Source organism: Falco naumanni, chromosome 1 (genome assembly GCF_017639655.2).
Source record: "Falco naumanni isolate bFalNau1 chromosome 1, bFalNau1.pat, whole genome shotgun sequence".
NCBI classification, from domain to species: domain Eukaryota; kingdom Metazoa; phylum Chordata; class Aves; order Falconiformes; family Falconidae; genus Falco; species Falco naumanni.
Genome location: NC_054054.1, coordinates 20,098,434 through 20,118,156, shown reverse-complemented (window position 1 = coordinate 20,118,156; position 19,723 = coordinate 20,098,434). Strand labels below are relative to the sequence as shown.

General features: G+C 38.7%; 1 protein-coding gene across 6 annotated transcripts in view; it reads right to left on the bottom strand.

Moving 5' to 3' along the window:
* Window positions 1–18,137, bottom strand: part of PRDM5 (PR/SET domain 5) — an 86,970-nt gene extending 68,833 nt beyond the window's left edge. For all 6 annotated transcript variants that reach the window (XR_005826425.1, XR_005826424.1, XM_040584135.1 and 3 more), the window contains exons 1-3: window positions 17,922–18,137; window positions 12,779–12,862; window positions 3,735–3,857 (exon numbers count right to left, since the gene is read on the bottom strand). Coding sequence is in view for 4 of the 6 variants with exons in the window: in XM_040584135.1 (XP_040440069.1) it covers window positions 3,735–3,857; window positions 12,779–12,862; window positions 17,922–18,014 (300 nt within the window). In the remaining 2 variants the exon portion in view is untranslated. The remainder of the gene's footprint in view (window positions 1–3,734; window positions 3,858–12,778; window positions 12,863–17,921) is intronic.
* Between the last annotated feature and the right edge of the window lie 1,586 nt (window positions 18,138–19,723).

Sequence of the window (19,723 nt, the reverse complement as noted above, 5' to 3'; positions counted from 1 at the left end):
ATGAGAGAGAAAAATTGAATACTTGTTTAAAAATTCAGCCAACTGCACAAAAATCTTCATAAAATACAAATGACTGGAGAAAAAATTACATTTTACATGGGTAATTATTAATGGGTTGGTTAGAACACAAAGTCTTTAACCATCTCTAAGTATGCTATCTAGTTAGCGAATTAGCCCTTTCTATAGCTATGCAGATATAGTCTACTTTATTATACAATATGGAATCACGCAGTTGGTTTAAGATTAGGATTTTTTTTGTTTGATGTCATTATCTCTATTATTAATTTTCCTATTTTTTTAAATTAATTTAGGTACTTGTTCAGCAACGCAACTTTTAATTTTCACAGCCACATTAACTTGAGTAATGATAATGAAGGTAAAACAACTCTACTGATGTAATTCATAACTGCTTCTCTTTGCAAAACACCATTTTATCATCTTAGTGGCAAGCAGGCAACTCTCAATTCAAAGTAAAGGGAATCATTAGTGGAAACATTCCACCAATGTTTTACCCACCGATTTCATAAAATAAAGTGCTACTGCACCAAGTGGCCTTAAATCTGCTTTATCATTACAGACAAAAATTGTGGAATTAAAGTACTGAAGGATTTGTGGGCTGTGTTGGTTTGGGGTTTTTTCCCCCTAAAGGAATAGCAAAGCTTTGGGATTTCCATCTCCATCTACTAAAGTGAGATCAAACCCTGCAAAGAAATACATGTGTATTCAGTTTTTTTCAACACAAGTAGTTAAAATATATTCATGTTATATGCAATTAAATACTTTTACATAAATGTGTCTACACAGCTTCAAGGTCACTCATACAGAATGCAAAAGTTACTTTGGCAGCTAATTATTGATGGTATTAAAAAAGCCTGAGATGATTTAGTAAGGGGTGGTTTTTTGATTTTTCAAAGTTTGCCTTCCCTATAATTTTCATCATTTTGTACACAACTGTGTTTACTCTATTTTTCCCTGTAATTTTTCCCAATGTTTTCCTGTGGAAGCTTTTATAGGACTAACATTCTTGCCACTCTTTTTTCTTTTTAAACCATTCTTCTAAGTCCAGTATGACTCTTTAAAAAGGCATGTAAAAAGCACTAAGCACACTCTCAGCAAGGTATAACATTGTGCAATACAGAATAACAGTTTCTTTCCATTTCTTTATTTAAATAATCATTTTCATTATCAAAAAAACCCACTGGTACACACTGCATATTCCATTAAAACTTCTACTCAGAAATTCAGGTCATTTTAACTGAGCATTCTATGGTCATTTTAACTGAGCATTCTATTTAAAATAGGATAATGAACATTAATTGTTCACACTGCTCCCTCTTGTGAACCTTACTCTGCATTTGCTAACATTGACTGTAATTTGCTATCAGACTGCCTATGTGCTGATGACATGGTAATTACTGACTAATGCCTAGGACTCCTCATGTATGAGGACCTTTCATATTTGGTACTATAAGTAGGACAACAGATCTTTTGATAGATCTTGGTATAACTGAGAGACAAAGACAGAAGGAAAACATAGAGAAATAATTGCATAGGCAGTGGTCATACCAAATTAACTACTGACTCGTCATAGGCATCAGGAAAAGTGTAATAAAGCAGTCAGTCCTGACAAGAATTTCTGCTGAATGGATGAATAGAGAATGCTCTTTCTTATCTGTTGCTCAAAATTCAATTGTAGTCTGGACGTTAAGACTTAAAGAGGTCTGAACCAAAGACAACAACCTAGAGTACAGGCCCAGAGGAAAAGCAGATGATGAAGCTGTCCACACTGACCTAAAACAGCAACAGCAACAAGGTCCAAGGAAACAGTATCAGCAGCAAAACTTCAGTCACGTTCAGCCAACAATATCTGATGGAATGTCACACACAGACATTGAGTAAAACTAGAGCTTTGGAAAGTAGGAGCAGCAAATCAAGCGAAGTCTGGCAGATAACCAGGTAGGTTTCCCCAACACAGTTCACTGCTAATAGTGGCATTCAACTACTGTGATAATGTAGCCAGGCAGAAGAGACATGGTAGGAGATACAACAACAGAATGGAAATCCCAGAAATGCTCACAACTGGGACAGGAAGAGGGAAACTGATACCAGGTCTGCAGGGGCACTGGCAGCACGAACCTCACTGGGCAGTGCTTGTTTAAGATCCAAATAAGCACACAGTCCCTCTGATGAGTGGGAGATTTAAGAAGTTGCATAGGTCACCAACACAGAAATTTAAATTACTAGTGCTGAGTGCCACTGAGTATGAATAGAGGGGAAGGGCTAACGGGGAGAACAGCAATAATGCATCTTTCACAGAACTACATGCAAGGACTTTACTAGCATTCTCTCTACTTACTAGTTTTAAAATACTTTTTTTTCCTGTTTCATTTCATCAGAAATAAACTTAGTTTCCTTGGCATGGAAAAATACTTTCATTTTGTTTTGTTTTGCATCAAAATAAACTATATTTTTCTATACAGTATAAATACTATTATATAAAAAAATACTATTATAAAAAACTATTGTATAGTTTTCTATACAATAAACTATATTTGCCTGCAGGCAAATCCTAGAAAAAAGTCATCTCATGATGAAAAAGTAGAACAATAATTTCAAGAAATGCTGATAAATAATTCTCCTTTTCCTAATTTTTTGCAGATTTGGATTACATCAGCAAATAGCTTGGGTTAGCCTGTAACAACATTTTGGAGAGTATACATTTTGAGCAAAAGTTTTAACACAGCTATGTAATTCTTACTTATGTGGGACTGGAAATTATTGTACTGTAAAACTGAGCTGTTGAAAACAAAAATGCAGGTAGTTCATCTCTTTCAGAATCTCCAAAAGGACAAGAGCTGTAACAAGAAAAGTATTTCTGCCTTTGTTGCATTCTGCAAAGCAACAGAATGCTTCCAAAAATGAGAGATTAAACAGACTAAGACTCTTCAACTTGAGAAAAGAGCTGCCAAATAAGAGGGTTCTATGAAATCAAGGATGGCATAGAAAAATGAACACAAAGTAACCATTCACTGTTATAAAAGGACTAGAGAATCAAGTAAAATTAAGAAGTTTCTAGAAGAAAAACAGAAGCATGTTGCAACATAATGTGTAATTAAAACAGTAGAACACATTACCACAGGATGCTGCAAACACAAAAATGTAAAAGTAATCTGGAGAAACAGAGATCCACAGCCAACACTAGAAAAAGAAAATTATCTTTTTTCATTAATTTATCCTCAAACACTGCCTGACCATCCTATCAGATAATTAGGTCCTTCAAGTCTCTGTTTTCAACTGGAATATTTTAAGCACCACACTTGCTTTCAAATCTGTCACATCTTTATATTAAACTTTAAAGCAAGCGCCTGATTTTACTGTCCAAACACCTAAGCACATATCTGAATTTGGCATGCTTTTGCTCTTTTTTTTTTTTTTTTTTAATGTAAACTGTTCACTTTAAGCCAAGAGAAATAGTTCTTATAAGTGATTCAGCGCAATTCCAAAGAATATCACATTGTAAGGACCCCTTTGGTCTTTCATTCTATCTATCGTATTTATGGTATTATATTTAAGCACAAGAGTTCACTTGCAAAAAGAAAGGTAGGAAAAGGAAAGTAGTTTGCTACTTTTCTTAGACCTTGCAATTTTACTGCAAGAGAAAAAAAAGACCAAAGAGGATATCCAATTAGTAAATCAGTAACAGAAAGCAAATGGTAGAAATCCACTAAATCTACCTGGATGGCTGCCAGGTTCTTCTGTTCCTGTGATGGAGCCTCATGGACAAAACGCAGCCAATTAGAATGACGTGGATTGCTTGCATCCAGGATATAAAGGACCTCACCTTTACTCCCACGAACCTGAAACATTAAAAGAAAAAAAAATAAAAATCAAGCAAAATTCAAACTGTTTAGCAAACACACAAACATGTAAAAAACGAAAAAAACCAACTTGTACTCAGCATGGGAATCTTGCATTCAATGGGTACTTGTAGCTGTGGTGCACATTCACCTTTTCCTATAAGCATATTTATTCACCTCAGAACAGGGGGGCAACTTAAATCCAGCAACTCGTAGCAGCTTCCTTTATTGAGCTCCCCCTCTCTTTTCTTAGCCTTTCCTTTAGTAAATATGTATTATGACTGACTCCTGGGTCTCCCTAATCTGACAGCATGGTCACTGCTGCTCATATTCTTTCCTCTCTCTTTGTTCCTTCAGGTTCTCTTTTTCTTTATAATCTTGCCAGAAACAGGTACAACCCAAGAGGTCTTTTCCCATTCCAACGCTATGATTCCTTTTCCACTTTTCCCCTCCATATATCCTACTATATAGTTCACCTGAACATCTTCTATATATGTCCCTCTAAATGGAATATAAATACGTAGCCTCAATGAGTAGCAGCCAGTCTTAAACTGTACTTAGCTGAAATTTTATGAGAATAGGAGATTATTTCAGTAAACAAATTAGAATACTATGTACGTGAAGGGCTGTAAATTATTTTGTAGAGGAAAAAAAATATGTTCAGTTTTTGTCCACTAAATGAAAAAGCCACTTTAAAAAACTAACTGCACACACAAGGTAAGTCATGTCAATATGAGAAGCTTCTGGCTGTCATTGCAGATCCATAGAATTTCTATAACTGTGAGAAAATTCCAGCTTACATTGAAAAAATGAAAATAATAGAAATAGAAACTTGATAATAACCAAGTCATTTTTCCCCCTCAAAACACAAAGACATACTGCTGAAAAAAATACAGCTGCCACTGACATATAAAAAAATGGCTTGCTTTGTTTTAAATAAAAGATCACTTGAATCTCCACTGATAAAGAAGATAGAGCACCATGCAAAAAGGTCATACAGCCACACTATTATTCCATGTGATTTATTTATACAATGAACATATTTTCTTTTTCATCTGTCAACAAGAAGTATCCCGTGCAGGTATTTCCTAAGAGCTAGGGATTTCAACCATGTAAGATCAAAATCAGATTGTCTTCATGGCTTTGTATTTAAATTGCTCACATTCTCACTGTATTTGTTTCTAATAAATGCAATATCATATTTCTTCAGTATGACTGCTTAAATTACCTAAACATTCAGGATATCATTAGAAAGAAAAAAATTGTATTCTATTACAATAATAGCTGGTAACAGCATGTTGTTCCCAGATTAAACCAAAAAAACCTACTGTAGTTCTGCAAACTGTTCTTCCAAAGGAAGGCATATGATAAGAAGGATATGTAATGGAAAAAGTGTCAATATTTCAAACTTTAAAAGTTATTTTACTTTCAAACACAGATTAACCACAGTAAACAGTTATTTTTATACCATATATTTAAGTGCACCTGGAAACAATATTATCTAACACTAAGCACTGCAACAGGTTTCCCAGCGAGATGTAGATGCTCAAAACCTGTCCTGGGCAGTTGGCACTAGGTGGCCCTACTTGAGCAGGGGGATGGGACAAGATGACCTCCAGGGCTGTCTTCCAACCTCAGCCATTCTGTCATTCTGTGACTATCACCTTCAGAAGTAATGCCTGCTCATTATTGGAACCCTTATTTTCATTAGGAACATGGGCAGAACAAGTACAATCAAACCATAAAAGCAAGCTCCAAATTTATACAAAAATACATGCCAACAGTGTATTCACCTCCTGAAAAGCCACCTGTCAAGCAGAAGCACTTCATTGATTATACTGTAATAAACATCCAGTTCTAAATAGGTAATCCACAGAGAAGAACTTCACTTTGAGTGAAAATGGTTAACATTGCAGATTAGTATCTTTGAGTAACTGAAGTCAAACTAATGGCTTTCTGATTTAGCTACCAATGTATGGGTTACAGAAGCCAACCACGTAGGTCCTATAAAGGTTTCCAGCACATCTTGACTTCAGTTGAAAAAAGACGCAATCAAGATCCTATCATAAAAACCATACGTTACACTATCCACCTTTTCATCCATTTTTCATTTGCTTGATCCTTGAATTATAAGAATAATTTATATTCACTTCAATGATACATGATCATCCCAATTCTGCTTTTTCAGCCTCTGCCAATCCATAAAGAGATATCAAATACAAAGCAAAGACTTAACACATAAGGAAACAATTGATAAAAGAATACAATAAATCCCTTAAAGACGTGCTATATTTTCCTATTGCTTTTTTCACCTCATAAAGAAATAATGCTTCATCAAATACACAGATGTGAGGAAAAAAAGTCAAGGAAAACAGCCAAAACATTGTACTTAACACAGACTAGACTGGTCACATTTACCACTCCTTTTCTCATTGGTTGCATGGATAGGTGAGTTTCCTAAATGAACAACCTATCTTTGAGCACCACAGCTGTGAATCCCAAATTCAATCAATATTTAAAACAAACAGACAAAAAAGATCATCTCCTGCTTTGCATATATATGTCTCAAACTCAAGGCCAGTACAAGCTAATCATGGCAGTTAAATGAACTAAAAATAAAATAAAACGAAAAAAAGCTAGGCTCTACATTTTCAGTTTAAAATAAGTGCACCAAAATATCATCCATATTGTATCATTAATGAATCAGAATGGAATTTGAATATGTCCCAAAGGATGCTCCCTCCCCAATAACAGCCCATAAAAGTCCTCAGTCATGCTTCTGCTTTGTGGCACAATCATCAAACAAGAAAATCAGTTTAATTAATAGATACATCATCAAATACAAGCTAAAATGCTTACACCTGGGTGTGCCTGTAAATCTGTTCTGATATCCAGAAGACAGTGACAACCATCTCTGATCCTAAGACAGACGTTGCACCATAGGCCCACACAATTCTGCCAGCCACATAACAAGGAACTTTCCCTCCTGCACTCCTCCTTTAGTGATACTGGATAGCACAAGAAACATATAGTGTAGCTTCAGTATCTTCCCCCAACCCTGGCAGCTGCACCAACTATAACAAACAGCAAGGGGAGAAAATGATGTGACAAGCTGCTTATGTGCTACTCAAGAAACTTAAAAGATCCTGCAATTTACCTCTCTACACCCAGAACTAGGATTCCGCATGTACATTTCTAGAGCACGACAAAAAAACTCCCCATACCGAAGAAGGTTTCTTGGCTTCCTTTATCTCCAAGGACCCTCTTTTACAAATATTCCCATGCATATCCTTACCACTTACTCCATACAAGAGCTGGAGAACTAAACAGGATTTATTCTGCAACAAAGCTTCCAGTCCACTCCCAGGGGACTCCTTTCCAATCACCCAACTGAACTAATTTAGTCAAATGTTTTCACAGTAAGATGAAATACCTGAAATTCACTGTTACTACATGGGGGGTGGGGGGTGTTACCTCAAGATCAATCAGGAAATCATTGAATTATGACACATTTACAAACACCATGTCACTATATAAGTATTCGGAAAAAAAAATGTGGCCCTAGTCATTGTACAAGCTACCATGTGAAACCTTGCACAGGTCTAAATGATGTCTCAGCTGCTTGCAATGCCCATCAACAACATGCACTACTCCATCTGCTAGCTATGATGAAATTATCTCCAGATTTTCAAAATACATCCGAAATTGTCATGTATGCTACTTCAAAACACTCATGAGTGCAATTTCAAATGCTTTACCATGCACACCTGGCAAGAGAAGAAAAAACACTTCACTGAAAATAAGCAGATGGTTATTTTTGCTGAAGGCAGTAAACACACGGCCTGCTTTCTGGAAACCATTTTCTAAACATTTAGATTTTATAAATCTAAAAGCCTATGTTCATTCAAACAATCATGTAAAGAATAGTACTGTTTTCAGCACTGTACTTTTCTGATTAGCTGAAAACATTACTTTTCTTGTTAATAGTATAAAACAGCTAGATGCAATACTTGTACATCCTCAGTTTCAGATCTCTATCACAGAACTCACTGTAGAGAAGAAACATTTAACATTGCTGTAGGAAGTATTAAAATAACACTTGCAAAGGAGACCTGAGGCAGGAACTGTTGATTTGATTACTCACTAAGAACTACAGGGACATAGACAGCACATGACATGTTTCTTCAGCCAAAATATACAGCAACAGGGAGGTTGGAACTACATGATCTTTAAGGTCCCTTCCAACTCAAAACATTCTGTGATTCTATGATAAGCTCCTTCTGGTGCATGATGTTATTTGACCTTGTCAGAGACAGAGCAGTTCAGAAGGCTCATTGGTAGGCTTTCACTAACATTTTGTGGAGTTTTCATAAGAAGGGTTGAACTTCATGTTAACTGGAAGGACACTCAAAACTCTTAAAGCAAATTGTGTTATCGTCTATAATAAGCTCATATTAGAACCTATCTGCCTGTGCTTTCTAACTTCTTAAATAAATCACATAACTGAAGAGGTGAGCCTAATATTCTCAGTCACCTTCGGGAGCAGATTCTTCTTATCACCAAAACCAGAAGATCATTAATGTGCCTATCCCAAAAGTCACTATAAGTCATGCACTTAACATGAATAAAGATGACTAAATCAAGCTTTAAAGGAGTTGATTAATGAAACTTCGCTAAATAAACAAACTGGTAAGAATATTAATAAACTACCTTAGGCACCTACCTATCCCAATGGAGATGAATTTAACAAAATTGAAAATCTAGGCTTCAAACTTGCAAATGAGATAGGGCATGAATATCTGACTTATTTGTGGCAAAAGTTACTTTAAATGCAACTTGCATAAAAATGCATCCAGATGCATTAGTCTAAAAAATGAGAAAACCAAAAACATTTCTGAAAGTTAAACAAAGATTCACACAAAAACATTAAACGTAAATAATTTTAAATGTAAATACTACCAGAGGAGTAATGACTGGGAAGGTAATCTTTATACAAAAAACGTAAAGACTACATTGCTGAGAAGTAGATTTCTAATCTTACATTCTCATCTTGAGATCAAACACAGAATTCTTCAAATTAAGATTTGATCATGAAACTGAGAACCTAATTTGACTTAACGTATATCAAAGCCTTCCCGTGCCAGAGCCAAATTTTACAGGCAAGATACCAAAGAAAAAAAATTAGAAAAAAACCCAACCAAAACAAAAAAAAACCAACCCAACAACTCAAAAACACTCCACCATTAGCTTGAAATGCATAACTTCTCATACCTCAATCCTAAACATTAAAGCTCTGATCTAAAGCTGGCCATGGCCAATAGAAGATTTTCTGTTGCCTTCACTAGTTTTCAGGCAGGCTTATTTAACTGAAAACAATTGTCACTGCAAAAGTGGCGAGAGTTAAGCAGTAGAAACATACCTTCATTTCATTTTCTATTATAAACATACATGAACATTAGCCTCCATTGAAAGACTGATCTCCACCATGTTTCTGTTCTTCTTCGCTTTAACATAACAAAGAAGAAAACATCATCTTGGCAGACAGACAGAAACCAAACCTGCAATATGTAACATTCAGTGTTATGTGCTATCCAATCCTGACCAACATTTCCTCATATTACGTCAGAGTATTTTAAGGAGGACTGTCTTTCCAGCCCTCCCTGTTTTAACATTAGCCAAAGTCACCACCAAAAGTATATGCTTGCCACAACCCAATAGTAGTGAAATGAATACCACTTTCTTGGTTAGGGACAATAAAAAAAATAAACTGAATAGATATCTTCCCTTTGCAAAGGGAAATCTGAGCCTCCAGAGGCAAAAACTTCTGTGACCTTTAATACCTAAAGGTTATTTTTTTCTTGCCTTAAAGCACTTGCTCTTCCAGCAAATACACATAATCTAAAATTGCAATGCCAAGTATACCAATGCAGACCAACAAAGCAGTATTTAATCAAGGTGTTAGTGGGATGCTAAGAATAAAGAACAAAGCTCTCAACTCATCACCAGCCACTAGCTGGGTACTTAACTAGCACTACATGTAATTCAGTCTGAGAGATAATGACATGGGGACTAGGGGATAACAGGGAGGTGGTTTTTTGACAGAAAGAACAAAGAAGCAGCACAAAGCCATTTGGACATTTCCCTGGCTTTTTATTATGATTCCTAACTATATGGTTACCACAGGTTTGGGATTTTTCCTTGTCACATCACTTGTAGCTAAAACATTTCAGCATGTAGCTCTTTACAAAGATAACAGCAAGACCAAAGGTGCTTCCCCTGCCCCAGTCCTCTGGAATCTGTTGAATGGGCAAGTGTACACCTTTGATTTCTTCAAAACTATGCAAGTTACAGGCAGACTAATGGCATTGTGCTATATTTAAATTAAACAGAAACTGTAACATCCTCAGAACTTTATTTAACAAAATCACTGGACCCAACAAATGTTTTGACTGCCATATTTTCAAAAAAAAAAACCAAAAAAACCCCATAACATGTACAATCCTATCTCAATGTGACATCTTAAAGATGGCAACTCACAGTGCTGGTCTTGGAGATAAAGGAATAGCTTGATCAAAACAGACCACATCACAGACCGCTACTCTACACAACTAGAAATGCACGCGATAAACTTCCTCAGAGAAGACTATTCCACAAAATTGAAGCTTAGATCACATGCATTATGTACCAAGAAAAGTAATATTCCACTAAGGTTGATTTTTACTTGACTTACAAAAAAGCATCTACTACTTAGCTTTCTTTATGAAGGTGTCCTCTCTGAAAATGCATTTTTTTGACTGTCATAAGGCTGTGAGGTAAGGCTTTAGTATGCCTTCATCCAATAGTCTTCAAATTAATTATTTTTAATATCTTTCGTACAGCTGACTACACACAAACTTGGCTAGTTGCTGTGACTGCCTCCCAGAGTCTCTGGAATAACCATCTACTTGGACTGTTCAACTTTTTACTTTCCGCATTCCCGGTCTTGATTTTCAACTTAAGACTACCCCCAGCACGATTTAAATTATATTGTAAAGCTCATGTTCAGATCAACTTCAGTAAACATGAACAACTCTGTTTCAAACATTCCGGAAGTCATAAAATTTGGTATGCGAGAATCTTTTCAAGACTCTGAAAACTAGGTTACAATAAGATATTATGAAATGGTTTTAGACCAGCTAATAAAAAAATAATTTTTTGGCTTGCTGTCAATGGGGTCATGTTAGTGTCACCAGTAAATACATGTATTTGCCTATTATTTTCTATCTTACAGAAACAGATAAATCTCATTTAATCATCAGCAGGGACAAATCTGGAAAATCATATGGCTTTCCAACAAACTTGTATTAAAGACTTTCCCGTTGCTATAATCAACCCACCATCCCTTCTGAAAACCTTGTTCTAGCTCAAGTATTTTACTGATTTAAAATAACCTGCAGAAACATCATGAAAAGTCAAGTGAGACAGGGCACATTAACATGTACCGTATTCAGCAAATATTTGTAATAAAAGCTCATTGTATTGTTTTGTCTTCAGCTGAAAGTAAAGAAGATTAAACAGTTGCTCTGAGCATATAACCAAAGGTGAGAGGGGAACAAAGCATCCAAATCTTCTCTTGGAAAGGATATCTTGGGCACACCCCTAGACTGAAAAACTTTACAAAAGGGTGGGAAGGGGGAGAACAAAGGCACAGGGATTCACAGAACTGAGTTAGTACCCATCTCGAAATATTCTGCCACTCACTGTATATATGTTGAGTTTGGGTTTAATGAGATGGGCTTTTACCATTCTCTCAGTCATTTTTCCAGTGTGTATAATCTATTTATAGCTCTGCTAAAGAGTGTATCAATACTATGCTCTCTTTATAAGCTGCTCAGTGATGTTAATGTTACAGTTTTTTTCAAATAAACATTTATTTGTAATAAATGCACAGGCAGTGCTTTAAGCCAGATACCAAACACAAGCTTTTTTTTGTACAGTGGCACACAACATAAAAATCAGTCATCCTTCCACCTCTAAGCACAGAAAGGTGAAAAAGTAGGAAATGAGTCCCCTTCTCAGTATAAAAAAGGACTAAATACGCATTCAATAGAAACTGCTTGACAGGGGCAGGGGCGAAGGAAATGAATTTGCTGAAAGAACTACAGCAGAAAAGCAAGATTACAAAGATAGAACAGAGGCACTGAAAAGCAGGTGTTTCTAACCAGGTGGAAATGTTGTTATTGCAACTATCTTTCAGTTGGTGTAATCTCAACTGGTAAACTCAGACAGATTTTTGCTACAGGCAAACAGCTATGACAGGAACTAGGATGGGTTAAGAACCTAATTACAAAATCTAGCACATAAACTACTGTTGCTGCCTAACATATAAAAAAAATTATAGAAGAGCCCTGAAACTGATGTCGTCTTCATCTGCCTAAAGCACCAAGCTTTTATTCCGCTAAAGATCTCTGCATTACAAACTTGCTAAAATTTAAAAACTTCACTTACACAACTGCCAAACCCTAGCACAAGTGCCACAGCAGGAAAGGTTTTATATTGCAGTTGGAGGAAGCTATCAGCTGACACCTGTTGATAGCACAAAGCAGTATCTCAGTAACTTACAATCATCTTCCCATATTCAAATTATTTTAGTTGTTATTATTTTCATATTTTCCAGTAATTTTTCAAAATTATATTTTTGTGTTTTGCTTGACTTGATAGCTTTCACACTTCATTTATTACAAACTATAGCTTGCTATTTCTTTATCGTTTTAAAGAATTCAATCCCCCTCTGCCTAAAAAGCATATTTTAAAAGCATCAAAAGCACAAAATCTCACTATAATATCTTTAAATTAGGAAAAAAAAGAAAAAACATTCTTACAGTAAAACAATTCTGAGAACACTTTTTGTTCTGTGCGATGATGTCACACACACTACTCACTTCCCACATGAGCCTGCAGTCTGTGTTCTCATCCAGTTCCTGCGGCATTCGCTTCTCCCCTGCAAAGGGGCCAAATTTTTCACCCTAAGGAACAATTATAAAAGAAAGAATCAGTGTGGGGTAGGGGGGGAAGGCAAGTGAATTACCAAACTCCACCAGAGGTATCATTTTTAGCTTCAAATGGAAAAGGACATGTTTTCTTTGTCATCGTAGTATATGTCAAGAAGGTGCACATCCGTGAGGGTTCAACTTCAATCTAATTCCCATTCTTTTCATACCTCGGAGAATATCTTAAACCCAAGCCTTTCCTCTACATTCTTGTTTCCCCTTTAAAATAAAGAAGAATGCTTTTTCCCAAATAAGGCTGAAATTTAAAATTAAAATTTCTTATATTTCTTACAAGATTTTCAGGAAGCACCTTGCAATAGTCATCCAACTAAAACGTAAAGTATTTGGCAAGCACAAAGTTTACATTAGATTTATCTGCAAGATTATTTGAAACACTACTTTTTGAAGTGCCACAAATCAAAATACTGAATAGCTGAGGGTCTGATCATAGACAGATTTGTTTAAAAATCTAGGGAGTATGCACGTGTCTATGAATTAGTTCAAGCCTTCATAAACAAAATTAGAATGTTACACCACCTGCTAGTCATAACACATGCTGTGAAAGCATCCACTGATATGTTCTTCCAAAAGTATTGGGTATCGGTGTTTTTTTCCTTCACAGACATCACACCAGCAGCAGGGCAAATTATTCAAATAGGACTTTCTTCTTACACAGGCCAAACTGCCCCCCTTGCCTTGTCCTTATCTGCAGTGACAAGCCTTACAAACCGGAATGCAGAACACTATGTTCCTTTAGGCAGTATTCAGATGAAAAAGCTCTATATACTTCTATGCATTAGATTATAACTGCATTATGAAAAGCAACTTCGTTGCTTCTTTAAAAATAACAGTATTTTGGCTAATAGAAGTATCGATCTTGTCCACATATCCCTTCCCTCAGGCATGTTCCATGATCCCAGAAACAGCCTGCTACGTATCTTCTCTCTTGCTTAGTTTTTACAGACTGCCTACAGGTAGGGTGGAGAGGAAGAAGTGGAATGGAAAGAAGAATGAAAAACTTCCAGGATCATTCCTTTCAGAAACAAGGAACCAAACCAAAATAAATCCTTGTATTTAAAGTCCAACCTAAAGAGTTTAGTTTAACATTACATTGTTAGGAAACAAATGAAACGAAAACTGGCATTACATAACAAGGCAACAGAACTGAGAGGCAATATTTTTAAATGCGCACAAAGATTTCATTAGGAAGAACAGCAAGGCAGAAGGTAAAAACACAAGAACAGCAAAAGATGATACCTGGAATCCAGAGCAGTAATGCAGACACAGATACGGGCAGCGATAGCAAAACTAGCACTATGGGGCGCCATGTCCTTCACCTCTCACTGACCCCCATACCACCCTTCATTGTTTTGCTAATCAAATGAGATCAGAGTTCCTCCCCTGTCAGCTTTACAAATCCTGGGATTAATACTCAAAATGAAACTTCCTTCTTCTTTTACCTCATCAGCAGTGAAAGTGAAAACAGGTGAATACAGTTACACATGTGAAGCCATCAACAGTTTCAGCCTATGCTGCATGCCACCCCAGCAAACATACTGCTGTCTAATAGGGGTCATGCAGCTATTATGTGAGAAGCAATTTGCTTTGATTGTGTTTTTCTCTCAGTTTAAGGAAGAGGAAGAGTCAAGATGGTAGCAGAGGAAATCTGCTCTGGAAATGTATGGTCCTACCTAGCTCAGTAAAGATAAGGTAGGCTCTTTCTGGAGCAGACACCTCCTGCCAGGCTGAGCTGGCTTTCCTCATTCGCTTAGAAAGCAACAAGTAGTTTTGGTGCAAGAGGGAACATAGCTCACTACAATTGCTGAGATCTAAGAGAGGGCATAATTATATCTGCTGGATCTCTCGTTACACGTAGCAATTATCAAGATGAAAAGAAGTTTATCAGACTGTAATCTAGATTAGTTCTATAGAAAGAAAAAGGAAAAAAAGCTCCATAAATTTAATAGAGAAATTATTGAAAGACAATGAATAAAGAACCTGAAAAAGCTAGTCTCCCACACTCATTTCAGCAACAGAGTAACACTTCTAAAGATAACATAAAGAGATTAATTTCTTCCTTAAGTACTTTGGAGGCTTCCACAACCCTCACCTCACTAATACTTACATCCTTGCAATCCAAAGGACCCCTAGATACATTATAAAGCACGTACAGTGTAAATTTTGCCCATCACTGAAGCACACCACCTCTGGGATGAAGCACAGCAACAGCTTAATATTGCATACCGAATCAAAACAAGAAACACCATACATCATTCCTATCTCAGCTAATCCAAACCAATAAACCTCTATTGCAATACGTTTAAGACCTTCTAGAAGCTCAAAACTACAGCAAAAGCAAAAGGCACAATGTCCACCTCTAAATGTAAAGTGAATGTAACATAAACAGTATGCACTTTTTAAAGCTTCTCAAACTTGGAGAGAAAGCAGAAATTATAAACAGCAAAATCTGGTATCTTGGAACACAAAGGTCCATGGGGATAAGTGTAATTATTCATCCAGTCTTTCAAGGCATTTTCTTTATATTTCTATATATTTATTAGTCCTAGTTAATAAACATGCTGCTGTATGCCTATATATATAGATGAAAAAATGTGCTAAGACTTCAACTTTCTCTCTGATCAATAAAAGTGAGGCATACAACATAGTCTAAAGTCAACCACAGAAATGATTCAAGATATGAAGGCATATCACTCAAATGTTATAAAAGCTAGTTTCAACAGTTGCTTTCAGAAAGCAGCAGTGACTAATCATCTTCCAGTCACAGCAAAACACTAAGAAATGTAGGTAGCTTCGATGATTATACCAAAGGACTTACAATACCTGTGCTGTAACCAAAGGCCAGCTGTTGAAGAAAAGATTCAAGAGAATCACAGCTTTTGTTAAGGTAACAAAAAAAACCCCCAAAAGTTTCCACCTTTTATGATTACAGACAGAAACTTGAAAGCACAGCACAATGCCTGAAGGCGCAAAAGCAGATGGCAGACAACAGCAGTTGAAAATGTATTATTGCCAAAACTTTGCTAATAGCAGAATTTTAAGAGGCCTACTTATGATTATCGAGCACTTGGGGAGTCGGTACTACAATTTCTGATTATTCTGATCTATTATTTCTGATCATCTGAAATGTGTTTTACTTTCAGTTAAAACAACTGCAGTTGTGTGATAGCAATAGAGAGAAAATGGTACAGTATTTCCTACTCAGCAACACAGATCTTACTTCACAATTAAGTGTCATATTCAACAACTCCTCCCAATCCCAAACCTCCAAGGAATTACTTCAACAGCTATTAGCTACTCTGTATCACAACCATGAAGTGCAGTACCGCTGCCTCATTACAGGACACACTGAAAGCATTTCAGATGTGTTTTTAGTTTCCATTGAAAAGCCTAACACAGTTTAGCTATATCCAACATATCATCTGTTATTTACACATCCACCCTCCTCTGAGCAGCCATGGCAACACACAGTGCTTAGGTCGCCCACCATTTTTAGGAATACCTCTTTCAACCACTGCCCACAGAGCAACTCAGGAGCTGGTTCCTCAGCCTATCAAAAACCACTTCTGACCAAGGCTTTGCATACCACAATTGTCTGTCCTACCAGCACAGAGGATTCAGTGCCAAAGGACAAACTTGTAACAAACACTATTAACACAAATAGATCTTAACTATAACTGCCTCTACCTTCTGCATTCCATATGCAATACCTGTCGCACTTGCAACATTTCAGTTTTGCTAGGATGTCCTGAATGACATGCTCACAAAGGAAGAGCTGCGCAGACAGAGCTCTAACAGCATATGACTTGCCTGTACAGAGTTCAAAAACAACTTGGAGTAATTCAGGAAAGAAAACGCTCTGGTTTTCCAAGCATGCAGCTTTAATGGTTTAATTGACAATAGTGTAAAGTAAGGGGACTCAGACCCTGAACTGACATTCAGAATTTATACTGGCATGTGAATGAGGGCTTCTTTGAGCTTCACTTTAGAGCTCGCTCTATTTCAGAGTCCAGGGATTAATATACACTAGTAGCATGCAACCTTCCTTGCTACATGAACTCCCAAAGTTTTCAAATGAACGCTCAGAACCTCTGAGGAAAAAAAAATTAAACCATGCGATATAAAATTGTTCCCCTTCCACTTCCCATTAACACTTAGGGGCATCTTGAAAATGAGAAACCCCTACCCCACAGTATCTTAAGTCTTGTTGATGAAACCACTGAAAAATTAGGCAGCCCTTACAACCCTTTCAGAGCCAAAACCAGGACAAAGACGGAAAGCACATAAATAAAATACATAGAAGCATATACTAATGCAGGGTTCGTAATTTTAGATATGCCTTTACCTGTTCTAACAAGTCACCTGGTTAACTAGAATTGAGATTTCAGACAATCAAGAGACTTTCAATTTAATTACAAGGTGTCAAGGGGCATGACCCGGTTGGGGTACGAGAGACCTGCAGTTTAGCTGAATCATATCTTCCACAGGCCCGGCTTTATTATTCCGAAACGGTGAACGAAGCCGGGCACCCCACCGAGCTCCCGGAGCGGAGCGGCGGCAGGAGCCCGCGGCCCAGGGCGGGTGCCCTCAGCCCTCACCTCAGAGGCGCCTCGCGGCCTGGGGCCAGGCGACCGCCAAGGCGGCAGCCCTGCCCGGAGCCACTCTGCCCGCAGAACGGGGCCAGAAACACAGACGAAGTTAAGAGAAACGGGGAGAAGACAAAAAGCCACGCAGCAAACACTCCGGCGGCCCCGTAGGTCGGCCGGCGGCCCGGCCCGGCCGGCCCCGTTACCGGGGGGCGGGCGGGCGGTGCCTCCTCTGAGAAGAGGGAGCGCGGGAGGACGGAAGTGGAGGGAGGCAGCGCCGGCTCGGCGGGGCTGAGGTGAAGCGGGAGTGCGGCAGCGCGGCCGGCGGCGGCCAGGGGCGGAGGGGCCGCCCCGCTCTCCTGTGATACGTGGCAGCCGCTCCCCGCCGGGCCGGGACAGGCCGTTACCCCGCTCGCCCGGCCGTCACCCACCTTTTTGACTCTGCGGGCCGTGTAGAGCCCCATCCCGTCCTGCACTTTTGACGACTTCAGGGCAAACCTATCCGGCACGTACATGCCCAGCATTTTGCACCGACTCGGGCCGCCGCCCGCTACCGGGGAGGAGGGTTACCGGGGCCTTCCATCCCACCAGGAGAGCAAGGAGAGAGAGACCGGGGGAGGGGGCAGGAAGAGGGGCTGGTTGCGGGGCTCTCCCGGCTCCTGAGGAAGAGGGGCGGAGTCAGGCGGCTGGCGGGACGGGGCGGGGCGGCGCGGCGGCAGGGGGGCGGCGGGACCCGGCTGCCCGCGCGCGCGGGGGCTTCGCGCCGTCGAGGGGCGGCGGGCGGCTGCGCTGTGACGGGAAACGCGGAGCCCTCGGGCTGCTCAGGCCGCGTCCCGCCGGGCCGCCATGCGGTGTGCTCAGCCACGAGGCGTAAGGGCGCGTTCCTCACCCGAGGGTTGGCGTTTGTTTCCAGAGAAAGGGGCTCTTTGCCACCCGGTTGCAGCCCTGTGGTCTGGCACCATCCAGGCGATGCCCACAGCCAGCGGGTTGGCTTGTGGCTTGGGTGCCTGCAGCGGTGCGGCCCACGGCAGGTGTGAGGAGAGTGGCAAGGGGGTCCTGCTGGGGCTTGGATCTGAGCGATGGAGGTGCTTGCTTCACCCTGTCACGAAAATCCAGTTCATTGTTTTTAAGACCTGGGATCTCTCACAGAGGTGCCAAAAACCATGCATATGTCTGCTGGTACTTACCGGTACGGCTGCTTAAGAGTACGGGAGCATGCTTACCAGAAACAATGCCCAAACAGACTTCAATGCCAGGTAACACTTCCCATGAACTATATGTTTTCCTCAATCATCACTCTGACTTATCCTAATTATTTTTCTGTTGCAGGAATGGGTGAATGCAGATTTACATTCACTTTTGAAACTATGTAATCCTTCACTTTCATGGATTGTTTTTGAGGGAACTCCAAGGGAATGCCAGAAATTTAGCAACCCTAAAGGAACCATAACATAACACTGTTTCTGTCTAAAAAGTAATACCCTATATATTCTTATAATGGCACCCAACAGGGGCATTGTGTTCTAATACCACAGACAATCTAGTCTGAACAGGAGAAAAGAAGTTATTGCTTACATTGCATCCGTTCTCTTTTTCATTAAAGTACAATACCCAACACTGAACTTTTTCTAGAAAAACTGAAGAACTCCAGTTGGAATTTCAGCCCACATCATAACTATTGATGCTTTCTAAATTGAAGTAGTGTTGTAGCTGGAAAAGGGATTTGGTTACATCCGATTATGTAGTTAAAAGTAAGTTCAAAGGCACATGCGGCAAGCAGAGGGAAAAGGAAAAACCTGAAAAAAATGCTGTATTTATAGACATTTTAAAATTGTGCTGCTAACATTAATAATTAGACCACTGGAGCATAAAAATTTATCTGTATTCTTGCAGTGACATTAACAGATCTATAATTAGAAGTTTAATATTACAAGTCTCTAGTTTCCACTGAAGTATTAAAAAAGTTTTGTATTGATGTCAGCTAGAAAGAATGAAAAAATGTACAGAATTTTAGTTATAACATGGTTATAACTAAGATAGTTGTAAGACACTATGTTGTTTTGGATCAGTTGGGTTTCAGCCAGTCCATAGGCTGACATCTAGGGAAAAATAAAAGAACCAAAACCAGTGCTAGGTGAACACCAGAAAACCTTTGACTACTTTCTAGTGCCCTTAGATGTTGTGCACAATGATGCCATTTGGTTTCAGTCCATAGGCTGACATCTAGGGAAAA